This window comes from Pongo abelii, chromosome 1 (genome assembly GCF_028885655.2).
Source record: "Pongo abelii isolate AG06213 chromosome 1, NHGRI_mPonAbe1-v2.0_pri, whole genome shotgun sequence".
In the NCBI taxonomy this organism is placed as follows: Eukaryota; Metazoa; Chordata; class Mammalia; order Primates; family Hominidae; genus Pongo; species Pongo abelii.
The window spans coordinates 68,126,233-68,149,457 of NC_071985.2; the positions used below are offsets into that span (position 1 = coordinate 68,126,233).

The 23,225-nt window shown below is 43.3% G+C and overlaps 1 protein-coding gene across 1 annotated transcript in view; it reads right to left on the bottom strand.

Annotated features, from left to right (window-relative positions):
* The window catches only part of LOC100456069 (voltage-dependent R-type calcium channel subunit alpha-1E), a 338,487-nt gene that overhangs the window by 33,177 nt on the left and 282,085 nt on the right, over positions 1 to 23,225 (bottom strand). Inside the window, exons 25-35 of the mRNA XM_054524611.2 lie at positions 20,023 to 20,119; positions 16,901 to 17,061; positions 16,206 to 16,343; positions 15,180 to 15,381; positions 14,193 to 14,357; positions 13,436 to 13,546; positions 9,664 to 9,747; positions 8,792 to 8,917; positions 5,718 to 5,783; positions 934 to 1,025; positions 87 to 252 (exon numbers count right to left, since the gene is read on the bottom strand). Of these exons, the coding sequence (XP_054380586.1) occupies positions 87 to 252; positions 934 to 1,025; positions 5,718 to 5,783; positions 8,792 to 8,917; positions 9,664 to 9,747; positions 13,436 to 13,546; positions 14,193 to 14,357; positions 15,180 to 15,381; positions 16,206 to 16,343; positions 16,901 to 17,061; positions 20,023 to 20,119 (1,408 nt within the window). The remainder of the gene's footprint in view (positions 1 to 86; positions 253 to 933; positions 1,026 to 5,717; positions 5,784 to 8,791; positions 8,918 to 9,663; positions 9,748 to 13,435; positions 13,547 to 14,192; positions 14,358 to 15,179; positions 15,382 to 16,205; positions 16,344 to 16,900; positions 17,062 to 20,022; positions 20,120 to 23,225) is intronic.

The following is a 23,225-nucleotide window of genomic DNA, read 5'->3' on the forward strand; positions in this document are numbered from 1 at the left end:
AGCAAACATCTCTGGTCTATGTATCAGAGGGTTAGGGGTAGGATGGGATAGGCCACAAAGCAAGGCAAGAGCACAATGTTGCTCACCAAGAAGGAGCAGAAGAAGATGAAGGAGACAAAGTACACGTAGGCCAGATCGGTGCCGCAGCGCTCATTCTCGTTCTGCCCTGATGGTGCGGTGGTGTCAGGCTCACAGCCCTTCTCCCCAAGGCATGACAGCATAATCTCCTGCCAGGCCTCACCTGTGGCACTCCTGAGCCCAAGAGACATTTTGGTTAGCAGGAGCAGGTCTGCAGATCCTATCACATCCTTGGTCCTCTCTCCCAATTTCCCCATCCTTACTCTTGTCTGGGCCCAACAGGCTCCCTTTTTACCCAGTTGACCCCTTCTAGTGCTTTCCATGCAGAGATAAAGAGTCCCACTGAGGTCTGCTTTGGGTTCTGCTACCCCATCCACTGCGTCTCCATCTTTTATGGGGTCTCTGCTACTAGTCATGGGATTCTCTAAGACCCAGCATAAACCTGGCTATCCAAGGTTTCAGCCCTTAAGTGGAATCTGGTCTGCAAACACTGTCCTGACATCCCCCCTCCCAAACCCTTGCAGGCCATGTTGAAGTTAAAATTTGCAAATTAACTGCTGAGCCAAAGACATTGATGAAATTTTCTCCCACCCAAGTATTTAGCAGACCCAACCCTGCTTAGCTTCCAAGATCAGACAAGATCAGGCACATTCATGGTGGTATGGCTGTAGACAAGACAAAACTTTCTAATGTTATAGGGGCAGTTTGGCAAAGACATTGCCCGTTCCCCCTTTCTACTGACAGGAGCAAAGGAAGTGGAATAAAGATACAAAGGGAAATGGGAGGAAGAGGCAGACGAACTCTCTCTCCCTCCATCAGGAGAACTCCAGCTATGACAGTTACGCATCCAGGTACCTGAAGAGTAGCATTAGGGACCCAAAGAAACTCCGGAAGTTGTTGTGCCGGTTGATGTGACTCTCCTCATCTAATTTTATGTTTCCAAATACCTTGAGGAGAGAAACAACAGAAAACAATGAGCATTATCAAGCTGTGTGATGTGTCCAGTACATGGGGGTTGGCAAAGCCACTTGCATGGCTCTTCCCGATGACCTACCCCTGAAGCAGACAACTCAGACCCAGAGAGCTGCTGGACACTGTGCTTTTGGGCTGATATGCAAGAATAATTATCCTCCACTGCTCTAGTGCAGCAAAGGGGACCCATGCAACAAGGTCCGAGCATAACGTAGAATGCAAGCTCTTTTGAAGTCATTCTGCCTGTACATAGTTCCTCCTACACCTAATCTGGTCTTTTATTTCCATGGTACCTGTCACCATGGTACTCAAGCGTCTGTCAAAGACATTATCTCACAGCAGGAGTGCACAGAAGGAGCTACCCCTCTCTTCCTGTCTCAGGTAGTCACGATGGGAGCATTCAAATTTGCAAGAAGACATCATTTATGGCTTGGGCAGATGACACCCTGCAATTTACAAACAGATCAGGTCAGAGAGTGGCATCTCTATCTTCCTTAGATATGTGTCTATCCATTGAGTCACATCTTAGAAGGTCTGTAATGTCATTAATGTAGAATCTATGAGATTGAACACATACATCCACATGCATATATCTACATATGTCTACATGTATCATCCAACAGACCCAAATCCCATCCAAAAGGAAACATTTATGCAGGAGCTAAAATGAAGTCCAGGCCAACAGGATGGAGAAAGTCGGGCCAACTGGGCACTTTGAAAAGGAAAACAGAAAATGGCTTTGGGCAGATTCTGGGTGACGGAATGAGATTTGCTGATCTGCTGTTGGCTACTGAGCTTAGAATGTAATCGCTGTGAACATTCAAAAGAGGGAACACTCAGAGATCTTTATCCACAGAGACTGAGTAATGATGAACTCCCAGACACAGCACTGCCTGGAGCCAAGGTCAACCCCTCCACTCTTCAGATGAAAAGGAGGCTTTCACATGCACCCTCCTTCCCTAGCCACATTTCAGGTATCAGGACCTATTCTCACAAGTCAATGTTGAGACAATCGAGGACTTACTGGGTTACTTTTCCAGTCATTTGAGACAATTTTCAGCCTGCATTGAACATGCTTCAGTTTATCCAATGTATGCTAAATGGAACACATTCTCCCCCTCACAGTTTTTAGAATGTGCAATTGAGGAACAATCTCTGCCCCCAGCTATTTTGCTCAAGTAACTCCCACTGACACCTGCTCTGGGAATTTGTTCTCAACGCTGTTTTTCAAAACCCAAATACTACTTGTCTCTCAGGGAGAATGGAGGTGGCAAGTGAGGCAGCAGCAGAGAAGAATGGAAAGAGAAGAAGAAGCTAGAGGGCCCCAAAAAGACAAATAGTAGCATTTTAAAAATCCCACCCAAGCAACAAAATCTAATTAACTCTGGATACCCCAAGAGGGCACTGACATTTATCCTTGCCCTGTTCACATTTCCTGCCCTGTTCACATTTCCTGCCCTCTTCTTCCCTCTTGATTTGGAATTCATGATTTATCCCTGATTCATCACAGACATACAACTTACAGTGTCTTTTTTCCCTATGACACTCCTGGAGGTATCATGAGTTGAATTCATTATGATTTTCTCAAACACCTCATCCAATCACAAACTAACTGGAAAGCACACTGTGATTTTGCACAAAGTATGTGTGTAATAGTCCAAGAAACCAAAGCTATTTTGAATCTAAGATAATTTAAGTCAAGCCGGGCATGGTGGCTCATACCTGTAATCCCAGCACTTTGGGGGGTTGAGGTGAGAGGACTGCTTGAGCCCAGGAGTTCAAGACAAGCCTGGGCAACACAGTGAGACCTCATCTTTACCAAAAAAACCAAAAAGCAGAACAAAACAAACATAATTTAAGTCAAAAACACATATTTATTGTGAAGATGGTCTTAAATTTTTTGTACTTTTTTTTTCAACTTTTCACTTAGTCCTTGTCACTAACTTAAACCTCCATCAATAGGGTATGGAAGAGAAAGAAGGGATGCTGAGGCCTCATAGAAAAATCTCACGAGAGTATAGATTTAAATCCATTTCACTTGGGATTACAGAACTTTAGAAGTAGAAGAGACTTGTGAAGGTCTCTAACCAACACCTCCACTGTACTGGTGAGGGAGTTAAGGTGAAGAGGGATACAGTGACTTCACCAAGTTCACACAGTTGGTCGGTGAAGAGCTGAGGCTGACAATCCCACTTCCTAACACCACGTAGCCACAGGGCTCTTTCTCATCCCCAGCAAGTTACTCCTCCTTTCTAACTTCCGATTCTTCTGCAAAGGTCCCTTTTTCCAAGGTGCCTTTGAAAGTTTGGAATAATAATGGTTTTTCTCATAGACATACCTTGTTGCTATTAATATTTTTCCAAAAGCTTGTCTCTGCCCTTGTGTTTATTTGTACAGATCCCTCAGTTTTGTTGTGACTATATTAGAAACAGTCTCTCTAGCAACAAGCTCAGGTGTCTGCTTTGTGCTTGGTGCTGTGTCTCTGTCATAGACAAGGATTGGGATGGCCAGCTCAAAGCAAGTCATAGCAGAAATGTCATTCATGTCTCTGTGGAATGGACATAGTGCTATTACCCTTTGGAAAGAAATCTGAGGGGAATAAGATGTGAGACTGTACAGTTATTGTGAAGACTACAATTTCATAATTGAACAACTTCTACCTCCAACTACAGGGTAAAAATAAATACTTGTGTCTGCTTGTCTGGTGGGATGAGAGACAGTATAGAGTTATGAACATGGGCTAGGGAGCAGACAGAGCTGATTTACAACTCATCTCTTTCACTTACTGTCTGAGAACTTGAGCATGTTATATGTTACTTAACTATGCTAAGCATCAATGGAGACAATGAAACTCACCTATAAACGTATTCACATTACTCAAAAACATTAGTCATATGTCTTGCCTGGACATGCTCGCTCTCTCTTCCTTTCACTTCCTCCCTTTCTCCCCCCTCACTCTGTCTCTATGCATACATTTAGTACAGTGTCTTGTACACCAAGGAATTTAAATAATGATAAATAGCATTATCACCATTATCAGAATCAACAATATTCATACCAGATCAGTACTGGAGATGGTGTTATTCTAGTTTATTTTGTTTGAAGATGAAAAGGGGTAAGAACTATTTTGAGTATAGGCAAAAGGAACTTAATGATAACCAGACAAGAAGAATTATAATGTTTCCAACATAAATAAGATATAAATGTTTGAGGTGATGGATAAACCAATTACCCTGATTTGATCATTACACATTGTATACAAGCATGAAAATATCACATGTACCCCAAAATATCTACAATTATATATCAATAAAAAAATAAATTTTGAAAAAATAATTTAAATCAAGCTTTCATTTGGCTCTTCAAGAATATTTTAATTCCAGAATCAAATATGTTGGAATTAGACAGGACTTCATGGACGTTACAAAGCCAGTATGAAACTTCAGCAGGAATTCTATTTCCAACACTGCCAACATGATCATTAAATTCCTACTGAAATATCCTCAGTGAAGGAGAACTCACTACTTCTCAACCAAATCTCACACATTTTGACACTTGACATTCTATTGTATTTTTAGAGAACAAAATTCTCCAGTAATAGAGTTAAAGAATGAAACCAAGAAGTACAGGCAAGAGAGAAAAGTGAATGGAAGAGACATTTCAGAAAGGCTCTGGAAAAGGCTGCAGACACAGCAAGGCTAGGACACTCCAGCAGCAGCTCCAGGTGGCAACACAGTTGGGAAGGCAGCTGGCAGGCCCAAGGCAGCCAGACTGCCTGACTGCAGGAGGCTGTCACATAGCCGAAGTTCTGTGCTGGGATCTAGTCACAATATCTCCAAGTCAGAAAGTTAGCCCTCTGGAGACAAGCAGAAAGCCTGTGTCTCCAACCAGATAGGTTCATGGGATGTGCTGCTGGTTATTTACAGCAGGAATTCACCCACCAAGAACAACCATCATCTTTGAAAGATCCTTTGGCTGCTTCTGCTTAGCAGGCCTCTGGCTACCTGCATAAATACCTGGGGTGGGAAAACAAGGGAACTGTCCAACAAGTCGCATGGCCTAATTAGCTGGAATGTGGCCCCTGAGTCTCCCTAGGAATGAACGGGCTGTCAGGAACTCCATGAGTTGTTCACAGTGATGTATCTTAGGGCATAAATCTCAGCCAGTCAAGACTGTGTAAGTATAAGACTCTATAAGACAGCCATGACTATATGTGGTGATTTGGTGTCACCATATACAGGAAGAACTAACATCTGACCTTCTATTAGGCCAAGTCAAAATACCAGAGATCCCGAGAAATAGATTGATGTGAGATCCCCCTCCTTAGTCTCCTGGGGGATCTTTCTGGCTAAGAACAATGGTGTCATCTTTGCTTTAGTTCTATGGCTGTCACCACAGAAGCCCAGCTGCTTATGAATTAGCACTATGATCTGAACACCTGAGATGAAGCCCCTGTACCAGACTACCCTGAATACTTAGGCAAGCTAAAATGGGGAGCCACTGCGCATGTGAAATTCCCAAGGTCACACTGTGACAAGACCTCAGGGGAGCACCCTTAGACAAGAAGGGGTTCAAAGCATCTTCAGGTCTTGCATGCTTAGGTTGCTAAGCCAGAGATTATCTGGGTAACAGCTGTCCCCCACCAGGCCCTTGATTTACCAGCTCACCTGCATCCCAATGATGGCATAAATGAAGAAAAGCATGGCAATTAAAAGGCAGACATAAGGGAGGGCCTGGAAGGAAAGCAGAGATAAGACGTTAATCAAAGAAAGGAAGCACCCAAGCTCAACAACCTGCAGTCACCGGCAGTACAGGATCTTGCCCGGAGGCTAATGCAAACAGAGACTGGGACTCCCTATTCCCTGGGGTTGTTCTGTTTTGAGGTGCAGTACTCTCTCAGGCATGCTTGTCCTCTGATAGGTAAACAGTTGGCCAAAGGGAGGCTTAAAATTTACCTTTATCAGGAAGATTCACTCACCCATAAATATAGCCCATATCTAGAAGGAAGGCTGGGAAAACTTCCTGGGCTTGGGGTTCATCCCACTTGCCATGCAGAAAATTAATAACCTAGCAATTGTGATGCAAATTAAATATGAAGCACCTAGCTTTGGCTTCCAAATCCCTGTATTACCCCCTCCCACTCCCATACCCAAAGTGGCACCCATAATGAAGAATCTGGAATCAAAGTGAAATGACTGGGGTCTCACTTGTTTGTAAGTTCCTAGAAAGGTCATTCATTTTCTGATGAAATGTCATTTCCCAGTGTTTAAGTCTCCTGACATTTTATTATGTTTCATGCAAAAGCCTGGTAAGTTAGCCACCAAAAAACTCTGCCATGAAGCCACGTGGCACAAAATTCCATACTGTGCATGCTTATTGCCACTTTCGGATAACGTTTCAGTTTTAGAGGTAAGGGTCAAGGCAAGGAGATGTGAGGCAGGGAACTGGTCTTGGTGCTGGAGGAGGATGCAGACACAGGACAGTTTGGATTTGGGGCCAGAGTGGGACACTGTAATTTTGCATTGATCTCAGCGCTGCCAGAGAAGTCCCTCTTCTTTACCATCCACTAAGCTCCCTGGCAGACAGTGCTACGAGGAGTCTCCATCCTGTCTTGATTGTGTACACCATGAATCCCAGGAGATCAATTGAGGCTTTCAGACTGCATGAGCAGGGCAGAGCTTTTCAACAGCACTAACAAAATGAAGAGCCCTATGAGACTATTTACAACTTGAAGAGAGGCTAAAATTAAAATGCAACTGAAAGCGGGTGGGAGAATTCCCTCTCCAATGAAGTGTTGATTCCTAGGCTCTGTGATGGGGGTTGGCTACACTTTGATGGGCAATGTGGACCTCTTCTACAGAAAGCCAGAAGGAAGGAGACAGGGTTTCTTGTGCCTGCAGTGCTGCTACCTTTCATCTTTACCTTCTGCCCTTATTCTACTGTCTCCACTCTAGTCCCTAGTTTATCTCTCCCTACACCCAATGTAGGGAGAAAAGCAAAGATTCATTCTGTTTTCCTTTCTTGTCATGTTTATACATTCTAACACAAGGGAAAAGAGGGAAGAACTCTAGAGTAGGGGTCAGAGGTAGAAAACTGGATGCTGTTTAGGGGAGGGTGGGGGAGGTATAGGCAATGGCGATGCTGTTTATATCGTGTGGCTCTCTGCTTTCTATTTGCAGAGGTAGCCTTTGCTAATCTGACTTTTAAAAATCAAACTTCCATACTGTGTCGCAGAACTGTTCTGAAAAGGAAATATCTATCTATAACACAGTGTCACCTGGAGGCAAATTCACCTGTCTTCCCTGTTCTCTGTAGTATTTGCTGGAATAAGCCAACCATTTGGCCATCAATTTTTGACAATATTTTCTTTGCCCTCAATAGTATATGGTTTCTCAGAGACTTGGTGATTGTGATAATATGACAGGATGACACATATTTCTTAAGAGACTAACCACTGAAGTTTGTTGGGCAATCCTCTAAAAAAAAAAGGTTTTAAAAGCATCTTGTGTTTCCAATTCTAAATCCAAAAATCACCTGAGACTCAGAAAATTCTCACTAAGGTTTTAGATTTATCCTCCATATCTAACTTTAGAAAAATAGTTTTCATTGAAGTGAGGCCTCCGTGGGAGTCATTACGCCAAACAATTGCTCTGGATATGATAAAAAATGTCAAGGTCGCTCCTAGGAGCCAGAACATCCTTAAAATTGATCTCACATCTCAAAATCCCAGGTCCTCGATGAAGAAGTAAATCAGTAATGATGGATGTGGGGAGAAATCCTTTTCCAAGTGATGAGAAACCATGAATTCACTGGCTTGCCTTCTTTAGCTTAATTTTTCATTAAACTGTATACATAATTAAAATAAGAGAGTCAATTTGGTGAATTCATAATTTCTCATCTTTGAGTCACTTAATTCCATCAAATTTATTTTTAAACACATTCACTGAAAAACTCATTTTAGTAAGAACAGGCATTTGAACAACATTTAGGCCCCCCAAAGCTTAAAAACAACTAATTTATGATATTTGCTAGAGCCCAAAGATATTTAAGTATGTTTAAGAAACTTTTACTCAAAGTCTGGGTCTCAGCTGTCAATTTTTTACTTATATTTATCATATGTACACCTCTGTACAGCTCCACGAGACTGTGCAGAGGAAACACATCATATTAACCTGCCCAGATGTCCCTATTTATTTGTAGGACACAGAGGTGGCCATTAGTATACCCTGTGTTCAGTGGCACAGGAAATAAACGCTGATGAAGACAAAGGTGGGGCTAAGTATGAATCATCTCTCTATGAAACACAACCCAATGAGTCCTTTGAAAAACTTTCATGTGAAATAAAAACACCCAAAGTCCCTGAAAATGCAGAGGACATCTGACTACAGATGGCTGGCTCTTTACATGGATGGGGTTACTCAGGACTGTCTGGAATCTCTATGGATGAAGCACATCTTATAAAACATGTCCCCTGCCTCAGCAGACAGAGAGGATGCCTGAGTCACAAAGTCAAGGTGTTTTTCTAAAATAAGATTCTATCCAGTAGACATAAGCTGATCCCAGTCAAGCCACGCTGTGCTGTAACTAAGAATTGCAGTATTTACTGAATGCTTCTAACAAACACCCATTCTACTAGCTTCAGCTTCCCAGAGGTGAAGGGACTTGGGTAATGACACCAGTGTTGCCTGGCTGTGCTGTCTGATATGACAACCCTCAGAGAGGATTTGCTTGTACCTCTTACCTTAAAGGACTGCACAAAGGTCCACAGCAAAATGCGTATGGTATAGCCCTGACGCAGGAGCTTTATGAGGCGGGCAGCTCGGAAGAGCTTCAGAAAGCTCATATTGAAGCCACTGGTGTTCACCAGCTGGTGGACAAAAAGGAAACATATAATTAGGAACATTATGGTAATTTAGAAAAATCTAAGCACTAGTATTTGTGTATTTATCCCTCATTCCGATAAATGGGACACAGTCTCTGTCTTTGTTAACCCCAATTCCAGCTGATGGGCTGGCCAGTGAGGCCCATCTCCTAAGCCTTCCCATGCCTGCTCTGTATCCCCAGCTAGAAGGGTAAAGGATGTACCTGAGAAGGGTACCCTGCACACAAAACCAGCCTCCCTAGTCTTCTACTGAGTGGTCTGAAGTCTGCACTTAGATGCCAAAAAGAGCAGATCTAGGAACCCCTCTAGCGCACACTGGCCCTCTGATATTCAGACAGTTACCATAAGCTCTCCAAGTCGTCTTTAGAAGGAACAAGTTTATGGAAAAAATACAGGTCTGTGAACTTTGAGGGCAAAGATACTGTGCCTCCTTTGAGAATCCAGTGGAATGCTATGCATACTAGCTCTCTTCTGACACTGTCTATTCCACCTACCCCATTAGAGGTCTGCTGCCTGAGTCATGCAAATCAACAAAGCCTTCCCGGGGATCCAGTGCCACTCCCAAGTTTGCATTCCCTGGCTAATGCCCAGCAGCGAGGGAGTAAATTCCCAACACTTAGAGGGGTACGCATTTGCTTTGGTGGGTTAAAAATGGACTGAATATACAGAGGAGTTTTAAAAATGCTACTCCAGGACCAAGCTTACAGACATGGATCTTATAAGCCATTCACCTTGCTGTCTGTCAGGATAATTTCTGTGATACTGCCAATCACGGTGATGAAGTCAAAGATATTCCAGGTGTCTCGGAAATAGTTCTGCCAAATGAATTCAGTCATAGGAACATCAGAAAAAGGAAAGAAAAAAAAGGAGAAAAGACATCTTTCATTATATAACTTTGTTTGTCACTTGGAAATAAAACTTGTCAATTCATGCATAAGTTCACTCTTACTTTGGCTTCAGTTTCCCATTTCTAACCAGAGATGCTATTTCTCCTTTACTAATGTGGGAATTTCTCATTTGGAAAGCAGTTCTATCACTATTTGAAGACTTTATTTTTGAAACTGTCACCAAAAGCTCATATGTAAAAAAGTGTTTTCAATTTTTAACAAATATTTATGTATTTAAAAACCTCTATGGAGGCATGATTGACAAACAAAAAGCTATCCATATTTAATGGATATATCTTGATGGGTTTGGGGAAACGTTTGTACCTGTGAAACCATTGCCATGGTCATACAGCTATAACTTTCAAATTATCTCTATTGCATCAAGTGCCCTATAAAATACAGTCTGACTTTCAACTATCAACAAAAGTCACACAAGTCATAAGTGACTAAAGGTTACAGATGTGCCAAAAATCTCCTTCTAACTCCATTGAGCCTTTTCAAACCAACTACTGATTGGTAACAGGATAAATAGACTTCATCTTTCCCCTCTTTCTCTGCTGTTACACCTTTTGAGGAGATGTAACTAAGTACAAGGAAGCAGTAATAAAATGAGTGGGCTGAAGGAGATATAAAGAGCCTTGAAAATCCACCAACCAGATAACACTCCATTTAACAGGAGAGGGTGGACTATGCATCCATCTCCTAGGCTCAGATGAACACAGACCTTAGACTATGTTCCTTTAAAAACAAACAAAAAGGACACTTGAATCTCAGAAACAATTCACTTGCTTGCCCCTGGAACATTTAAGGGCCGTCTATAACATAGAAAACAGAGATTTAAATCAACAGAATGCAGAAATTCAGAGGAGACAGAGAAAGTACAAGGAGAAGAAAATTTCAAACACCTGTAATTGATATCCTCAGCAAGATCACAGGACAATGGATTATTTTATTCTATCCTTGGAATAAAATACAAGAGACTCTCAGAGCACTGCAGAAGTATACTCCATCCCAGCCTCACAACTAGCATCATTGATTCCTACATGAGCCAGACACTAGGCCAGGCCTTTGGCGTTCTTTCAACTCATTTATTCTTCTCATGGATCCTAGAGGCAGGGAGTGAAAAACACCCCATGTTCATAGAGTCCTGAATGGAAGAGTTGGCAAGAGGAGTTGGGGGGAAATACCCAATAAAGAAAGAAAAGGAGTGTGGAGAGAGAGAAGTTACATTTAATGAACACCCACTCAGAAGGTTATGAACATCACTTAATTGGATACATACAACAAAGTAGCTAAGGCCATAAGGTAGCTACTGTTATCCTCATTTTATGTATGAGAAAATGAGGCTGAAAGAGGCCTTATTACAAAGCCACATGTACCTATGGGGCATATGGACAGACTGAATCACACAGTTTCATAAATTCACTTTCCATTAGAATATTTAGTCTATCAGTGGTGGAGCTAAATTAAGTCTCCAAATTCCTCAATTCTGAGGGCTCTCCTATTGTCCAACCTGGGGTGAACTTCCTAATTCTCGGTTTTAATTCTTTCTAAACCTTGGTGCATGGATCTAGGTCTCAGAGGACCAGAAGCTCTGGATTCCAGTTAACAATGCTTTACAATACAGAATAGCATCCTGTGGTATAGACTAGCACGCTGTGGTATATGGTGTAGAATAGTATAGTGTAGTGTAGACTAGATTATTGTGAGCTTTGAAGTCAGATAGAACAGGGTCTGAATCCTGGCCCTACCTCTTACTAATCTTGGCCAAAGTATTCAACCTTTCTGAGCTCCAGCTCATCCATAAAAAGGAGAAAATAAGAATGCTTATCTAATATATTGTTATGGAGAGAAAAGCAATATGTAAAGCATTTGGTACTTAATAGCCAACCAATTTTTGTTACATCTTTCCCTCCTTTTCTTTTTCCCTTCCCTTTTTATTCCCATTTTGCCTTGCAATTCTATTGCCTTTCATTGTGTAATCTTTAAGAAGCTATACAATTTTTCTGAACTTCAATTTCCTCATTTAAAATAACAACAACAATAATGGCAATTATGATAGTGACATCTGCCATGCCTATTTCAGAGTCACTGAGAAGATCTAATGAAATAGTATATATTACAATATTATGAAAGCTTAGAGTGCCTTAACAATGTAAAGACTTATCAGAATTAGTGGTACCTTTTACAGAGTGAAAATCCCTCTAGACCTTGAATGAAAACATGGGGGTAGGGTGGGAAGGAGGCAGGCTTCAAGGGCCGAATCTAGTTAAGGCTGTGAGTATATATTCAGCATTCACCATAATTAGACACATAATGGGACTTAAGTCGCAGACAATGTCAATACCACATACAAGTAATCAACATGCACAGAAAAAATTTCCCTGTTGTAGTGCTTGTGTCTCCCTCTCTCTCAGCTCCCCCTGCTCAGGGCTAGACTGTATTATAAAGGCATCTTTGTTGGTAGTAGTTTCTTTTACTTTTTTATTTCCCCAAGTCTCAAAACACTCAAAAGGGAGCCAGGCAAACACAATGCAGCCAACTACAATTGGTTCCCTTAAACTCTCCACCCAAAGTGATCAAATTAATGGTTTTTCAAAGAACTGCTGGGAGACCAAAAGCAGCCCCCGTAATCAACACTCACAATTATCGAACCCAGCCCAGAGTCTCTGTTAAAGCTGCTACCAGACAAAAACTTATTCAGATAATGAGCAAAGTTCTCCTCCTTGCAGGGAAAGCCATATACACATGTAATTTGAAATGGTAGCTCACATCCTAAGTAAGTGTGAAACAGCTGTCATGTGGGCTTGCATCCCACTGAACTCGCTGCACACACTGAAGCAAGTTGGGGGGAGGGTGGCCAAGGGGATTATCTTGTTTATAGGGCACTGAAGCAAAGGGCTAGATTTTCTTAACACTCTTGAGGACAGATGCAAGAATTTGCCCAACAATTATAATTATTAATAGTAGTTGAGGAGAAGAAAAAAGAGGGCTCATGGCAGAAAAATTCATCATCCCCAAACCTCTTCAAACTCAATTCCAGAATCCTTCCCCTTGCACTCCATACACACACACACACACACACATACACACACACCCCTTAAAGGTCATTAGCTTTTATAGGCATAAGTAATAAACACCTATTTTCTTTGGCAGAAATTACTCTTCATGTTACTAATGGCAGAAGGACTAATAGGTAAAATCTATTATTTGCTATGTTTGAGGCTAAGAGAGATAGGTATTTTCCCATTTGTGTTATAAAACTGTTATGCCTTTTACCAGTAAATAAGCACTCAAAGTTTATTAGTCCAATCTTTGGCTTCCTCCTTCATCTACACATAAATTGCAGTTCTAGTAAAACTCAGTGATGGCTGCCTCTGGACTGCTGACAGAATTTCACAGGACCAGGCTGATGGCTGTGGCTTCCTTTGCCCTTTCTCCCAGCTTCCTCACACATCATCTTGTCTCTACAGCAGTTTACTGAGCAGTCAAAACGAGCCCACATCTAGGTAGGTGATTTCTGGAATAGCAGTAACCACCTCCCCTTCAACAAAGACTGGGAAGGCACCCAACAGAAAGAGACAAGCCCAGTGCTGGGAAGGATTCAGCAACATACCAAAAAGCCAAAAGCGATGACCTTCAGGACGCATTCCAGGGAAAACACCATGGTGAAGGCGATATTCAGGTACTTCAGGGCCAGCTCATAGGTACAGGGAGCAGAGTAATACTGCCAGGAAGAAAAAAGAAGAGAGAAAGAATCACAGCCTTAAGGTAAGAGGGGGAATACATGTCACTGAGGTTGGCCATCTCTTATTCCTGCCCTGTGGGACACTCTGGTGTGTGGTACAGGAGGAGAGATGGACTTCGAGTGCTGGAGAGGAGAACCACATATTCTACCCAACAAAACAAATGAAAACACAGACCCACGCCCCACCAGACTTAATAGCAAAACAGCCAGTCTTCCTAGAGATGAGGGTAGGCAGGGAAGAAACATTTTCTAGAGTTAGTTACTGGAGTTAGTCATTTAGTATTAAATAGGATGAGCCTCTCTGAATACTCCAAGGCTCCTTTAGACCCCGTGATGGTGGATCTCTGTCTCCTGATTTTTCCACCCTTGTCTGAAGCTGCCTCCCATTGCCATCGCAAGTCTTGGGAGCCCCTGGATGGCTACTATAGTCTGCACTGCATTTTGCTCAGTGGACCCCCAAAGCCCCAGAGGCTGGGTTATTGAACAAAATAAGATCACAAAAGGATTCAATGATGGAAAAGTAGGTAAAGCAGTGATGGGCTGGGATGTTGGGGTGTCTTCCCACTTGCCCTGGGAGGGAACCATCGCTGGGGCTCAGTGGGCCCTTGTGCCTCTCTCCTCTCACCTTCATCATCAGCACGACGGTATTCAAGGCAATCATGGCCATAATGGTGTACTCAAAAGACGGAGACACCACAAAGTGCCACACACGGTACTGGAAGGTGTGTCTGTTCTGCGGCATGTAGCGAGTGAGAGGTTTGGCGCTGATGGCAAAGTCGATGCACGCCCTCTGCAAGAAAGTCATGCTTATTAGCACAAATTCAAATCCCCTAGATCTACCATGGCAGGCTCTGTTCCATGCTCAGAAGAGGAGGATGGTGAATGGGAAAAAGGGCAGGGCTGGGCAAGTAAAGAGGGCAACTGGGGTCACTTGGACAAAACCACAGACAAGGCATCACCTTAAAGGAGTACACAAAACTGGAGGTGTTGTCACATGGAGGAGGGACTTCATGGTTATTTAAAAAGTCCTTTACACAGCATGTGGCTGAGCTATTTAGGCAGGAAGCCTTCCTTGATGTCCTTAGTCAGAAGTAAAGATCTACCTACCTATGTATTTCTACAGCACTTTATGTCGCATTTCTCTTACAGTCCCTAACAGTTTCTAGTTCAGTTCCATCGAAAAAAAAAGAAAGAAAAGAAAGAAATTACAAAAAAAGTTTTTGAAACCTTACAATGTGCCAGAACTATGCTTGTTGCTGGAAAAGCTGCAATAAGACACATTCCCTGCCCTTACAGCAAATACATGGCAGGGAAGGTCACAGTCAGATAAGCAGATATCTGAAGTTATCATTGTTTTCTAGACTATGTGCACACAAAGGTAAAGACGGCATGTTAAACATCTTACATATCTTCCAGATCTCCGTGCCTCATATGTGGGCCTTAAATGGTGCTTGGAAAATGTTTATTTAATGGCTGAATAATTACTTTTCCCATCTTCTGTCTATAATTCTTAATCAAGTTAAGAAAATGCAGTCCTCCTTTCTTACATTGCTGGCCCAAGAATCCTTTCTGGAGCCCCTGCTGCTCCCCACTTTAGACCAATTGTTGTTACCTCGTTCTTCTCCAGGCTGCACTCCTCCATCATCTTATCCCCTTGCTCCTGGAAGGTGATGATGATGAGAGCCACAAAGATATTGACAAAGAAGAAAGGGAAGACCACAAAGTAGACCACATAAAAGATAGACATCTCCATGCGGTTGCTGCGACTTGGGCCTCGGTCTTCCTCTGTCACATCTACAGAGTGCTGCAGAACTCTGGGGACAGAACGAGAGGGCACAGATGGTGGATGACAGTCTTGGCTTCGTTAGGAAATGTACCACCTATTATAATGTTTTATCTGACTTGACTTTGCAGATCCTCCATTAATTTTTTTGAGTCCAAACCCAAGCTGTCATATCCTGCTATCAACAATCCACTTCTCTTTCTAGCCTCTGTTCCATCACACACTCAACTCCTAAGCAACAGAGGGACATCATTTCATAGTTTAGGTTGTCATGTTCAATACAAAGAGACTCCCAGATTCCCATTTAACATTTTGCTGCCAAGTAGAACCTGCTGCCACCAGAAAGTGGTGTCTTAGTCATTGCTAAGTCTCTGAGAAATTAGCTTTCAGCTATGGGCAGCATAAGACCTGCATTCTGTGGTCTTCCTCATGATCACAGGAAGTGCCTTTGGGTTTTGCCAACTCATTTTTAACCCTCAATCCTCAGGCTTTCAGGTGCTGGGCCCCCCTGGAGGATAAATCTGTCTATAACAGCTCTCAGGAACTCTCCTTATGGGTACAGGGCTGTTCAAAACTCATGTGTTCCATAGAAGTCAGATGGCTCCACTTGACTCCTCAATAATTGGCTAAAACATTAAGAGTTTCAAATATTTTCCTGATTTGCTCACCCACTTCTCCATTTTTGCCTGAAGAATTTTCATTCTTCCTCTTTTCTGCCTGTGTCACCTTCTCAAAAAACCTTACTTTCCCTCATACAATAACAAAGGGTGAGCCTTGTTCATCTTGAGTCAGCTTCTCAAGGCAACCAGGGGTCCTAAAACAGCCACAGACAAGCATGCCAACTCAATCACTCACTGAGGCCATCCTTCCCCTGTGGAGACAGTGAAGAGGGTCAGCAGGGCCCAGATAATGTTGTCGTAGTGGAATTCATGGCGCTTCCATTCCCGGCCCTTCACCTCCATCTTGTTTTTCTCATGATCTACATAGTTGCCTCTAAAACCAGAGCAGAAATGAAAGAGAGCCTCCTCACTATAGCTCATGGAAGAGTCAGCACATTCTACAGGCCACAATAATGTGGGGGTAATAATGATCACTATACATGTGTAAGGCAAAAGGAATTTTATTAAATGAAGGTATTTTTACCATGGAGCAAAAATGGGATTTGGTGCCCAATAGATACAGGAGTAAATCCTAACCCTTTCACTACTGGCTGTGTAACCTTGAGCAACTTGCTTAAACTTTCTGAGTCTTAGCTTCCACTTGTATAATAAGCAAATAAAACTCATTTCAATAGTTCGTTATAGGGGTTTAAAAGGAAAACTCGAGTGTAAAATGTCATGGTACGAGACATTTTACACTCAAGTTTTCATGTCTGACACAAAAGAGGAGCTCAATAAAAAGTTTATTGATTCCGTTTTGTCTTTTTGCTGAAAGAAGAGTGGAGATGGGTAAGATAGAAAGGAGGGAGGGAGGGTGGACCTGTGGGGGTGGAGTGGGCTCATCAGGACATGCTTCAGCAAAATCAAGTGGAATGCGCTGGTGGCACTTACATGCACTCCTTCTCTGTGTCCTTGGAACTGTCTGTGCAATAAAAAAACTTTCCCTTGAAGAGCTGAACTGCGATGACAGCAAAGATGAACATGAAGAGCTTGTAGACAATGAGTATGTTGAAGACATTCTTCAAGGAGGTCACTACGCAGTCGAAGACGGCCTGTGGACAGAGCAAACAGCCCTGCTGTGTGAACCCTGTGATGGTCTGCACACTTGCCTAGAGCCGAGCTGGGCCATACCACCACTACCCAGCCCCACCAAGAAGTTGTCCCAGGAGAGAATTTCCTGCTAAGAGGTGAGGTGGCGCTCATGAGATTAAGGGCTGGCTTCTAAGCTGGTTCTGACTCCAAGGACCTACCACCTGGGATGGGAACACATGTTCTGAAACTGAATGTAGACCCAACGCAGTAGAAATCAGATGATACCAAGCAAGGAATTTGGTCCTCTGTGTGATCCTGGTACAGGTACTCCACTTAGTGTGAAGCATAGAAGTGTATAGCTGGAAGGAATATTTGAGATCATTTAGCCCATTTTAGTCTTTAAATAGCTTGTGCTCTGTTTGGTGACATTCTTAGATTCGATTTATATACTGATTATGTATTGTTTTCTCCTTACCTTTCTAAAAGGATCAGGTAATAATACACCATCATCTTTGTTCATTTCACTAATATTTCATAGCAAGTTCATACATTTATGATTATATTCGGCACTTCATGTAAATGTTCTCTAATGAAGGTGGCTGCATTTGGGATGAAGACCAATAGAATTAATGTGGGAAAGACCAATACATACCTTCTCTTAGAGATGGCGAGGCTGGGTAGATAGAACTAGGGACTTACACTTCAGTTAAAAGGTGACAGACCTCCAGAGACCTCCACTCTAGGCCCTAAGCTGTGAGGAGTTACATGGGAATTCAACACATTGCAGGCCATTTTTAGGTTATTTTCTAGGTTTTTAGGTTTAGCTCACAGGACAATCTAGCCCCACGGTGGTGCTGCATTTGTGCAGTTGCTTCTTTGCAGCACTGGGTGAAGCATTGCTGGTTTAATTAGTTCAACACTGTGGGAATGTAAGTGACAGGCAGCCTTGCGGAATCATCAGAGCCACCTATGTCTCTATCAGGTTATGGAGCTGCAGAGCAAGGAACTAGCCCTTTCTAATTTAACAGAATTAAGCCAGGTTGCAGGGTGCTTTCTCTGGCCTATTAACTAGTCTCATCAAGCTTGTCTGCACTCTCCTTGAGGCCCACTGAATCCTGCCCTGCAGGATCACTGACAATACTGATAAGGGTCAGGGCCCCAGACAGCCTGGCCACACTCTGCGTGTGAGGCAGAACCCAATAAGCATTTATGGGCAGGAAGGTGGTAAGAAACAGCTGACATTGTGAGAAGTGCTTCCTCCAGGGGGTAAGGCAGGGTAGCCAGGGAGGACAGCAGTCGGCCAGGCTACTTCCTTGGGAGCATGGGTGTCTGTCTCTGGGAACCCATGCGGTGGGCCAGGGCCCTGGGCTCTGAAAGGTAGCCAGGTTTCAGTCACATCAGGGCCTAAACCCAGTTAGTTTTGCCTCCTATCTGCAGAGCTAAATGGCTGAAAGGGAAGCAGCACTATGAGGCCTGAAGGAGGTCTGGGGTAGGGGTGGCCAAAGAGCATCAGAGGTGATGAGAATTCAATAGGAAGTGGGAATTGAGAAGCAAGGGAGAGCCAAGTGCACAAGAGCCCTCCCCAAGCTGTGTCTTCCGTGGCAGGCTTGGGAGAGCAGGCCCAGGCATTCCAGAGGAACTGGTGAGTTTTCTAACAGGGACCACTCACGTCAGTTCATTTTCTCCACACCACAGATGGATGAGTTACAATGTGTCCTCATTTCCCATGTGAAAAAAAGTCAAAGAATAAGTAATTTGCCCTGGGTCATATAGCTTCTAAGTCCTGGAGCTGAGCCTCGCACTCAAGTGGGTTCTTTTTAATGTTGACAGGAGTTCTCAAACTACACTATATTCTGAGAGTCACCTGGGAAGCCGGTTTAGGAGGCACACTCCAAGCCCCTCCCACAGGGAGTCTGGCTCTGTTGTGTTGCGGTTGTCAGCAATCTGGATTTTAAGAAGTACCCAGGTGATCCTGATGCAGGTGGTCTATGACCCACACCTTGAGAAGCACTGCATGATTCCATGTGATGCTGAAGTTAGGTAATTGAATCTGCTTGCTGGAAAGTATTCTGGTGTAACCCCTGAAGATGGGTCTTGACTGGCTGTGTGGCCTGAGCAGCAGAAAGACTTTGGGGCTGGAAACCAGGAGCTCTGGTCCTCTCCCTGGAAGTGGCTTGCTGTCATTCACAGGAATTCAGGGAGAAAGAACTTTCCTGCCACGGAGCCTCAGCTTCCATTAACAGCAAGGTATGCGGGGTGGGGCAGGTGGGTTCAACAGGCTAGCAGAATTGTGTGATAGAGCGCAGGAAGGTTTCCTGAGAGGCAGGGAGACTCGTGGAAGGTGGAGCCCCAGGGGAGTTGAGCAGGGAGCGTATTAGACAAGGAGAAATCTGGGTAAGATACCTAGTAAAGGTCCTGGCAATAGGAAGAATTTAATTCATGTCAGCTCACTTCCCATTTCTTCTCTGCCTCTGCCAAAAATGGACTGCATGTCCTTGGACAAGTTACTGACCTATCTGTGCCTCAAAATTATGAAGGGTAGGACTAGAAGAGTCTCTTTTCCTCTTGAGTTATAAGAAAAAGAAAATGTCCCAGGATACCTGGCCTTAAAAAATATGCAGACCAGAACACACAGAGGGATCCCGTTGCTTCCATTCTGGTGTTCTGGGTCTGCACTGGGGACATGGGAGGCCCCAGGACAAAGCCACACAGGATTCCCTCTTGGATGACATATCACACTGGAGAGAAGACACCATCTGGGTCTGAATTTAAAAGGAAAAGCTTTCTTATAGATTTCTTGGGATGTTGGTTATTTTCCTTTGAAACTAAGACCTTTAGTTCAGGCAGATGAAAAGAACTTCAATATCCATGTGAGAAAAAGGAACATTCCCAGAACAAATTCTCCAAAGGCAGGGCAGCCATGGCTAAAGAGAGAAGATGGGAGAAGGGGATTTGATGGGAACAAACTCTGTAAACACTACCTTGAGCTTGGGCAAGCGCTTGATGGTTTTCAGTGGCCTTAGAACTCGGAGCACCCGCAGAGACTTGATGGTCTTGATGTCCCGTCCTTTGTTGGTTCTGCAGGGGAGAGGCCCCCAGGGAATCATATGGAATGGGGGAGAAATAAAAATGACATTCAAACTATGGCATTAGTAACAACAGGCTAAAAGGGGAGAGATGTATGGGAGAGATGGAGGCAAGAAGCCAGAAACTGAGTCAGATTTGACTCCAGGGACGTCCTACGAAAAATGCTTCAGGAATATTCTCAAATCACTTCCCAGTGTGCACGCATGAACACACATCCACATGCATAAACATCCACACATGCACGTACACACTCATATATACACACACACAGGAACATACAGGCACACAGAGGCATCCATGCACATATGTTAATAAACACTTCCTTCCCTAACTACCAGTCTAATGCTGCTGATTACCACACTGGCACAATGAAAACAGAAGACACATCAACTAGGGAACATGAGCAGTAGCCCACTTCAGATCCCTACTGTGCCTAATCCAGTGCTTGTCAAATGATAGGTTCTCAAATGATATTCGCTGAATTGATGAACCCACAGTTGAGAGCAAGTCTCATCAGGGCACTTGACTTAATCTGGGTTTGTCACCGCTACACAGTTCGTTAGTGCAGGAGACAGCAAGGTGAGGCAGGGTGGCAGACATGACACTCTCGCTGGGCCACGTGTTCCAGAGAAAGCATGTCATGCAGGCTTCCAGCCAGGACCTTGGCTCACACCCCAGTACCTCTGTGTGGCTGGCTGTTCCCACAGTCCCTTCCATTGCAGATGGTGTGCACCTAGCACAGGCTGCAGAGAGCCACTCAACTGGAGGAGGCCCAAACTGCAGGCCCAGCCTACCTTTATCCTGGCCCTACAGCTATTGATCCTCCCTATTCAGCCTCTTGGAAATGTTTACTCCTAATAGTGACAGTATGTTTCTCTTTTTATTTTTAGGAATAAAATGAATAAATAAACTTGCATTTCTCTTTCTTCTCTGTTCATCCCGAGATATTTGCATTCAATTCAAATAGTTGTCATTTATAAAACACACAAATGGTGGACAACAAGACTCCAAATAGTGGAGTCAGGCTCTGTCTCTTTCTTCATGTTGACTCAGATTACTCTTACACCAAGAATCTGAGGAAATGGGGTCCAGAACATCAGGTGGGAACTGCAAGGCTTCCGGCTGCTTTCCCCCCGACCTTCCTGCAATACCTACCCCCCACCCCGCCCTCCTGACAGGGAGATAAAAGTCCATCTATTCTTTCACAGAAAGCGAGGCCAAAATATATTTAGTCGAATTCAAGGAATGCTGACTTTGCCCAGAATGTTTATTTTAAGACTCTTTTAATGATTATAGGCCATGACCTACAAGTCACTTTTATTCAATCCTAGATCTGAATATAAATAATCCAAAAGCCTTGCACTGATATGGTCTTTAGCATCCAGAGACTTTGGCATATTTTACAAACTATTTCACTGCATTAGGCTCATCTGTCTAAATACCTAAAAGAGGCAACATATGAGCCGAATACATACCCAAACCAATAAGAATGACCATTTCCCAAGAAGGCTTGGTGACTCCTAATTTTGATCCCTTGGATATAAATAAAAACTGACCACTCTTTTCTCAGTGCATGAGCCCCTCCCCTCCCAACCATACTTTCTTGCTCCTCCAACTCATTCCTTGTATCGTTTACTTCAAAGATAATCGAACATATTTACCCCAAAGCGTTCCTATGGAGGATCCAATCAGACAGCATAGAAAATCAAAATAAAACAAAACAAAAAATGGGGTTGGGGTAGAGAGAAGAAAGACAGTCAAAACACTTCAGGGAGAAAAGAGAACCTTACAATGATAGGGAATCAGAGCAGCACAGGCCCAGGGGACCCCACCCACAGCCTTGGCACTTAGAGTGTCCACACCTTTGTGAAAGGAAGGGCCAGCACACCATTTGCTCCATGGCCATTGTCCCAGCCTGCAGGGGTGAAGGCCCTCTGCCAGCACAAGTGACAATTCTACATAGACTTCTGGGTATTGTGCGTCATTTCCATGGAGTCTGGTTTAACTGCAGTTTTCTAAGTGCAGGCGTTTACTTTCATTTCCTATGCAGTCTTCAGACAAACTCTGTTTCCAGTGAATTTATAAGAAACCAGGCTGCAGGAACTATGCCCACTCTGGGCCAGAAATTCTTTCACACACTGGCATAGTTAGGCTTATAAAGGGTTTCATCTAAAGAGGGACACGCAACCACTCAGAGAGAGACTCACTGATGTCTCTTAGAAGCTCGGAGGAGCAACACCATTAAACCAACTTGAAATAAGGGAGGGAGGCATTTGTCTGTCAAGATCATGATGTTACACCAAAGTTTGCCTTTTGATAAATTAAATGACCGCCAGTCCATTGTGAGCATACAGTGCAGCTTGAAGGTAAAAAATCATCCCAGTTCTACTGGTGAGGCATTTAAAATAAGTCAGGGCATAAATATCTTCAAGATAGAAATAATGACAACTTCTAAATTTTTTGAATATTTATTTATTCTGGGCCAGACTCTGTGCTAAGCAATTTTAGTGCAAATCTTTATTTAAACCTCCTAACTTTAGCACATAGGAATCACTATTCCCATTTCACAGAAGAGATTCAGAGAGGTTGAGTGCCCAACATCAGCTGGCAGAGCTGGGACATGAACCCAAGCATGTATGATGATCAAAGCTCTTGCTCTTAACCACTAAGGCTCTGCACCAGCAGGTTTTAGTTCAAGGTTCTGTCAAACAGCACAGTGAAATTGAGCTGGAAGAGATCCCTGAAATCCACCCAACTGCAAAGGAAACTGAGGCCCCAGGAGGAAGTGCCTTGCCTAAGATCATTCACTGAGTGAGTTTAGAAACATAGGTGAACCTGCATCTCATGATTCCCTAGCCTGGCCTGCTGCTAAGAAGAAGTGCTCATAATTCAGGTTTTGGTTCTTAGTTGGACATTGTGATGAAGGTTACTTTTTTTCTTTCCTTTCTTATTTTTTGCCAATGTATGGCAAACCTATGTTCCACTACTGTATGTCACAAGCAAAGACTTCTAATGGTTATTTTACTCAACAAATGATCCCATATTCAAAATTAAATTAATTTTCACTATAAATGCCAAATGAATGATGACTTGGGAA